The sequence below is a fragment of the Nicotiana tomentosiformis genome, chromosome 5, assembly GCF_000390325.3.
Source record: "Nicotiana tomentosiformis chromosome 5, ASM39032v3, whole genome shotgun sequence".
Lineage (NCBI taxonomy): Eukaryota > Viridiplantae > Streptophyta > Magnoliopsida > Solanales > Solanaceae > Nicotiana > Nicotiana tomentosiformis.
In genome coordinates this window covers 101,190,156-101,197,935 of record NC_090816.1, presented here as the reverse complement: position 1 = coordinate 101,197,935, position 7,780 = coordinate 101,190,156, and the positions used below count along the sequence as shown (strand labels likewise).

General features: G+C 43.6%; 1 protein-coding gene across 1 annotated transcript; it reads left to right on the top strand.

Annotated features, from left to right (window-relative positions):
* Positions 1-257: 257 nt before the first annotated feature.
* On the top strand, positions 258-6,379 carry LOC138892878 (uncharacterized). Its single transcript, XM_070176628.1, has 5 exons — positions 258-947; positions 1,089-1,226; positions 2,147-2,986; positions 3,629-3,966; positions 5,737-6,379. Exons 1-5 carry the CDS (start codon positions 258-260, stop codon positions 6,377-6,379), a joined length of 2,649 nt encoding a protein of 882 aa, XP_070032729.1.
* Positions 6,380-7,780: the final 1,401 nt, after the last annotated feature.

Genomic DNA, 7,780 nt, shown 5'->3' with positions numbered 1-7,780 from the left:
GGATTAAAAACATGTTTAAGCAAATGATGGAGAAAAATGCCGACTCCGATGCCCAATTAGCCTCCTACAACACTTCTATCCGCAACTTGGAGGTTCAACTTGGCCAAATTTCTCAAGCTTTAAATACTCGCCAAAAGGGGGCACTACCTAGTGATGCAGTGGTGAACCCGAAAGGTGGGAATACAAGACATGCAATGGCCGTGACAACATGAAGTGGGAGAGGTGGAGTTGCTAGTACCTCAAACCAAAGAAAACATATGGGAGATGATGTGTTGATGCAAGATGATGATGAGCCAAGCAATGATGTTCAAGCTAATAAAGAAGCGAGGAATGATATTGATGAAAATGTGGAGGAGACGCAAGAAGAAGTGAACCTGTCTAGGGAGCACGTGACTGACATACCGGAACCGGTAGTGCCAAAAGCTAAGGTACAAATTCCAAGTCCTCCTCCTCCTCCATACCCTCAGAGACTTGCAAAGAAAAACAATGAGAATCAATTCAAGAAATTCATTGATATAATGAAAAGTTTGTCCATAAATGTGCCGTTGGTTGAATCCTTAGAACAAATGCTGGGATATGCCAAGTTCATGAAGGATTTGGTAACAAAGAAGAGATCAATGAACTGTGAAATGATCAAAATGACACATCAAGTGAGTGCTATGGTGCACTCCATGGCTCCAAAGTTGGAAGACCCTGGTGCTTTCACAATCCCGTGTACTATTGGGAGTGCCAATTTTGCCAAAGCTCTATGTGATTTGGGGGCAAGCATTAACTTAATGCCCTATTCTGTGTTCAAAATATTGGGGATTGGGCAACCAAGACCCACATCCATGAGGTTGCAACTAGCGGATCGGACAATGAAAAGGTCATTGGGGATAACTGATGATGTGTTAGTTAGGGTCGACAAGTTCATCCTTCCCGCAGATTTTGTGATACTTGACTGTGAGGTTGATTATGAGGTGCCAATCATTATGGGGAGACCTATCCTTGCTACAGGGAAGGCCTTAGTAGATGTGGAAGCTGGAGATCTCACCTTCCGGGTGGGCGATAAAAAAGTGGTGTTCCATGTTTGTAAATCAATAAGGCAGCCAAATAGCAACGAAGTGTGTTCGCTCGTGGATCTTGTGACCAAAGTAATTGTTGATGACACAAGTGCTGTGATAAATGTGGAATATACCTTGGAAATTGTGTTGTTGAATCATGATGAGGATGAGAAGGAAGGCTTTGTATAATGTGTCAATGCTTTGCATGGAATGGGATCATATACTTATAAGCCCCGGAAACTTTCCTTGAATCTCGAAAATCGGAAGACTCCACCAACAAAGCCCTCAATCAAGGAGCCTCCCACCTTGGAATTAAAGCCTTTTCCTTCACACCTTAGGTATGAGTATCTAGGCCCTTGTTCCACTTTACCTGTTATTCTTTCCTCGTGCTTAACTAACGTGTAGGTAGATGCCACCCTTGCGGTGCTTCAAAGAAGGAAAAAAGCAATAGGTTGGACATTGGCGGATATTCGGGGTATAAGCCCCGCTTTTTGCATGCACAAAATTATTTTGGAGGAGGATACCAAACCCTCCATGGAACATCAAAGATGATTGAATGAGGCCATGCAAGAGGTATTAAAGAAAGAAATCATCAAGTGGTTGGATGCCGGGGTAGTTTATCCCATTTCCGATAGTTTGTGGACCTCGCCGGTGCAATGTGTCCCAAAGAAAGAGGGCATGATTCTGATCACAAATGAAAAAAATGAATTGATCCCCACTAGAACTGTCACCGGGTGGAGAGTGTGCATGGACTATAGAAAGCTCAACAAAGTTACGCAGAAAGACCATTTCCACTTTCATTTCTTGATCAAATGTTGGATAGGTTAGCTGGACATGCTTATTATTGCTTTTTGGATGGATATTCCGGATATAACCAGATTCTTATTGCACCTGAAGACCAAGAGAAGACCACCTTCACTTGTCCATATGGCACTTTCGCATTCTCGCGGATGCCATTCGGGTTATGCAATGCACTGGCAACTTTTCAGCAGTGTATGATGTCCATCTTCACTAATATGGTGGAGGACTTTCTCGAGGTTTTCATGGATGATTTTTCTGTCATGGGGGATTTTTTTGAAGAGTGATTGGATAACTTGGATAAGGTATTGGCACGTTGTGAAGAAACTAACTTGGTGCTGAATTGGGAGAAGTGTTACTTTATGGTCAACGAGGACATTGTCCTCAGTCACATGATTTCCAAGAATGGTATTGAGGTTGATAAACCAAAAATTGAAGTGATATACAAACTCTCTCCCCCAAATTCCGTAAAGGGAGTGAGAAGCTTTTTAGGTCATGCGGGGTTTTACCGTCGATTCATCAAGGACTTTTCTAAGGTGGTAAACCCCTTGTGCAAACTCTTGGAGAAAGATGCCAAGTTCCTTTTCAATGAAGATTGTTTGAAGGCATTTGAACTACTCAAGTATAAGTTGACTACCACTCCTATTATTACAAATTGGAGCTTACTATTTGAGCTCATGTGTGATGCAAGCGATGTGGCAGTTGGTGAGGTATGGGGGAAACGAATTAATAAGATCATTCATCCGGTCTACTATGCTAGCAAGACCATTAACGAGGCCCAAGTCAACTATAAGGTGACCGAGAAAGAACTCCTAGCCATTGTCTTTGCTATGGAGAAGTTCCGCCCGTACCTAATGGGTACAAAGGTGACTGTTCACACAGACCATGTGGTACTTCATTATTTGATGAGCAAGAAAGACTCTAAGGCAAGGTTGATGTGGTGGGTGCTTCTATTGCAAGAGTTTGATCTAGAGATTCAAGACCGAAAGGGTAGTGGAAATCAAGTGGCGGACCACTTATCCCGATTGGAGGAGGAGGGGAGGCCATATGATGGCCTTGAGATCAATGATTTATTTCCTGAAGAACAACTCCTTTCTATTTCTATGACTGGGATGCCATGGTTTGCCGATATATCCAACTATCTTGTGAGTGGCATTGTTCTGAATGAGTTCTCCTCAAACCAAAGGAAGAAGCTCAAACGGGACTGCCTGGACTACTATTGGGATGAATCTCTTCAAAATTTGCACTGATGGTGTTATCCGGAGATGTGTTCCAGAAGAAGAGAATTTGGGTATTCTTGAAGCTTGCCATTCTTCGCCCTATGGTGGTCACCATGGTGGGGCGAGAACTGCTACAAAGGTCTTAAGCTGTGAATTCTATTAGCCTACCTTGTACAAAGACGCTAGCGAGCTCGTTAAGCGTTGTGATGATTGTCAATGGGCCGGTGGGATCTCCAATAAAAATAAGATATCTCTCACCGCCATTCTGGAGACTGATATTTTTGATGTTTGGGGCATTGACTTTATGGGTCCGTTTGTGAGCTCATATGGGAACACCTAATATTGGTAGTTGTGGATTACGTGTCCAAATGGGTTTAAGCCGTGGCTTTGCCCAACAATGAAGCTCGGAGTATGTTAGTTTTCTTGAAGAAGAACATATTCTCAAGGTTTAGTATCCCAAGGCCCATCATTAGTGATGGGGGTTCACATTTTTGCAACAAAGCCTTTGACAGTTTACTCTCCAAGTATGGTGTCACTCACAAGGTGTCAACCCCCTATCACCCCTAGGCAAGTGGACAAGTTGAAGTCTCCAACAGGGAGATCAAGAGTATTCTATCCAAGACTGTTAATGCAAATCGGACTGATTGGTCAAGTAAACTTGACGATGCTCTTTGGGCCTATAGAACAGCTTACAAGACTCCAATTGGTATGTCTCTGTATCGGTTGGTGTTTGGGAAAGCATGTCACCTTCCGGTGGAATTAGAGCATAAGGCCATGTGGGCATTGAAAAAATTGAACCTTGAGTGGGATGTAGCTGCCAATCTTCGGGTGGAGCAGTTGAATGAACTTGATGAGTTCTGGTTCCATACTTACTCCAGTTCGTCCTTGTATAAGGACAAGATGAAGTACCTACATGATAAGTATATCTGAAACAAAGAATTTAAATAAGGTGACCTCGTTCTTTTATTCAACTCTCGGTTACGGATGTTTCCGGTAAAGCTTAAATCAAAGTGGAGTGGTCCTTTTGAAGTGGTACATGTGACTCATTTTGGTGCTCTTGATTTGAAAAAAAAGAATGGTGAGATCTTTAGAGTCAATAGGCACCAGGTGAAGCACTACCTTGGTAAGGTGGATGATGGCCACGTTGTGGCATTGCTCCATTTCAAATGAATGATGGTAACATGCGTCATGTCGCAACGTTAAATCAAGCACTTCTTGGGAGGCAACCCATGTGTTTTTCTTTCTTTTGGTTTTCTTGTTAGATTATGTATTGTTTTGGACTAACTGGTTGTAAAGTGTATGTAGGAATTGGGTGTGCAGTGTAGAAACTTGACAAGACAAAAATTGGCCAAGTGGTGAAATTGTGCGGACCGCGCCAGAATTATGCGGCCTCACAAGCCCTTCGCGGCCACACAATTCTGTGTGCGGTCGCACATCTGGAAGATGGAAAATTCCAACTCTCTGAAGTTTAGCCTGACAAAATCTCTTAAGGATTCGCGGTCGCAGTCAAAATTTTGCGGACTGCACAGATTGTGCGGCCGCAACCATTTTTATGTGGATCGCATCACTTAATCATCTGCTGAGTTAGGAAAGGTAAAGAGTGCGGACCGCGCCAAAATCTCGCGGCCGCACTCAGGTAAGTTGGAGGGCCAAAGTATAAATAGGACGTTTTGAGACTATTTACACTTTACACACTCTGACCTCTCAAGCATAGTGCACTCTTTCTTGTGTTCAATCTCATCCCATAATCATCAATTATTGATTTCCTACTACATTGCATTACTGGTATGTTAATTTCAATGAATCAATTTCATCTTTTTCTTTTCTTTTCTCTTTGTTGTAGTTTTCTTTTTATCTATGGTTAAATTATTACCAAAAAAGTGAATTGATGCTTAATTCTTGTTTAGAAACATATGGGTAGTGTTTGAATGCATAATGGGGTATGGGGTTAGTAACCGTTATTGTTCAATTGCCATAAATTATGCCTAATTAGTGGAAACCCTAGTATTAATCGTACTTAAGTGCCACTCTGATTTGGATTTTGCGACCGCACACAATTTTGTGCGGTCCGCGCTAGGGTTGGCGGCCGCATACAAAATTGTGCGGTCCGCGATACCCTAAGTTGAAAGCACTTGTCATTGCTAAATTTTTGCGACCACACTCAATTTTGTGAGGTCCGCGGTTGGTTTTCACGGCCGCACTCAATTTTGTGCGGTCCGTGCTGAGGTAACTTCAGAGAACCAGTAGTCTGAACTTGGGATTTTCGCAGCCGCACTCAATTTTGTACAGTCTGTGCTGCCCTATTCTGAGAAGCACTGTCTTTCTTTCCAACTGTAATTCAATATCACATGTTGAACCCCAATTCTAACTGACTTTCACTACTTGTTTGTTATAGACAATGGTACGTTCACGTGGTCTAGGTGATACTTCCAAAGGGAGGGCAGAATCCTCCCGAGGCCGGGTAGAGGAAAACCTAACATGCCACTATCAGTCCAGAAAGTTGTGGGAAAAAAGACTACTCTCAGTAGACCACCTTTGGAATCCTCAGACACCAGTGAATACCTCCCATCCCGGGAAACGTCTGAGGGGGATTCTGTACAACCACAACCGGGGGCACAATCATAACAATTCCCCGACAGATTTCGTTTAGTCGATGAACCTACCTCCTCCTCTAGTTCTTCTGATGGCTCAGAGGGAGGTAGTCAGGCATCCGGACCATCTTCCCCACCTGCTACAACACCTGCCCCAACAGCTACCCCAATCATTTTAGATGAGGATGATGAGGTCCCGGATGACGGGAGAGGGGGTGATACAATTGTGGAAGGCATGGCTAGATCAAAGAAGGCAGAGGTGTGGGCTGATAGGTTTGTAAGTGAGAAGGCGTATGGAAAATTTTGGGAATGGTGGCCCCAAAGGTCGCTCACTCTTGAGCAACAATTCATAACCAAAGACCTAAGCCAGCACAATCCGAATGTCCTAAGGCAATTTACGGAGAGAAAATGGTGGAAATGGTTCACCGTTCGGTGGAAAGATGCCAATGAATACCTCGTCAAGGAATTTTATGCCAATGTTGCCCACATCAAAAAGGGTACAAAGGTGACGAAGGTACGGAACTTGAAAATCCGGTTTGATGGCCATGCACTGACCACATATGTAGGGTTTGAGGATGTCGAGGCAGTGCAATACCTGGAGAAGCTAGCCTTGAGTGATGCAGTTCGCCCATGGCTAGCTGAGATACTCACTATTCCGGGGACAACACATGCATGGCTCATATCAGGAGTTCAAATTATTAGAGCCACCCTTAACTTTGAAGCATAAGGGTGGACAACATTTGTGTGCAGCCGTCTTGACCCGTGCCAACATGAGAATGTCCTTCCACTCCCCCGAGTAGTATTGGTAGCTTCCATCATGGTAGGCTATCCTATTAATGTAGGAAACTTGATGTCTTACAACATCTCCAATACAGTCCAGAAAGAAGAAAGATAGTATCCATACCCCAACTTTCTCACAGAGTATTTCCAAGAACAAGGGGTAAAGCCGAGACATTTTGATGTGGAGGTGAAGGCTAAAAAGCTTTTCTCATGGTACCACCTCCAGGGAGCGGACAACCCTAAATTCAAGGGTAAAGCCACTGGCCAGTCTGAAGAGCCAGGGGTAGTGGCCACCGGGTCAGTTGCCGAGCCCTCCACAGCAATTGGTACTTCTGCCGGAGCAGTAACCATGCCTCCTCATTCCTTCGGACCTCCCTCTCAATGCCACTGTCATTGCCCACATCTTTTACCTATCCTCAGACTGCACTGCGGGTTTCACAGACACTATCCAGTCTCAACAACTGGATGCAGGCAACTACCATAAAGCTGACTGCCATATCCAGTGCAGTGACAGCACCATCTTCAGCCCCATCAGAGCTTCAGGTACCTCCATCAGTGGAGGACTCTTTGAAGAAGATTCTGGATGACCAGAAGAAGATCCGGGAGACTCTTAATACACATGAGAGGATTATCAAGGATTTGGGCAAGAAGATGAAGAAGATGCATAAGACTCAGGCATCTAAGGAGTCGGTGAAGAAGTTGAGCAAAGAGGATGAGAAGATTGCTTTTGCTGGTGACATTCCACTAGACCTGCTCATGGAGGAGACAGTCCCGGTAGCACATGCAGCAGTGCCCGCAGCATCGGATGCAGCGGCCGGCCAGTCTGAGGAGCCGGCTACCATTACACACACTGCTGCGGAGCTGATTCAGATGCTCAACAACCCCGTAGTCCCCCAGTCAAAGGATGCGGAGATCCAGTTAGAGGATAAAGAGGGTGCTAAGAACCCGATGCAGATAGAGACCGCATAGGGAGTTTTCTCTACTCTCTACCCCTTTTTCATGTTCTTATTTGTTATGAGCATTGAGGACAATGCTATTTTTATTTGGGGGGTGGTCCATTTGGATTTTATGATATTTGGTATGTAATAACCATTTTACTATTTTTCTTTATTTTTATTTATGTTTATTTTCACTTTTGGTATGTATATTTATTTCTATTATGTATATATTTGCTTTACTTTATTTTATACATATTCAGTCTACTTTCCGTAGTTTACTTCATAACTTCTTTCGTCGTTTTTCCTTAGTAGCACAACTTCTTATTTACTTTAGTAGCTTCTTTTTAAGTTGTTAGCTTCTTTTTATGTTTTGTGTGAACAATAAGTCTTTGGTTTTCTTAATACCACGG

Excerpts from the sequence above, each read along its gene's own strand:
- LOC138892878 (XM_070176628.1), top strand. The coding sequence starts at position 258 with ATGGGAGATGATGTGTTGATGCAAGATGATGATGAGCCAAGCAATGAT. Across the intron at positions 948-1,088 it reads TTGTGATACTTGACTGTGAG|CCAAATAGCAACGAAGTGTG; the intron begins GTTGATTATGAG and ends TCAATAAGGCAG. Across the intron at positions 2,987-3,628 it reads CCGATATATCCAACTATCTT|GCAAGTGGACAAGTTGAAGT; the intron begins GTGAGTGGCATT and ends TATCACCCCTAG.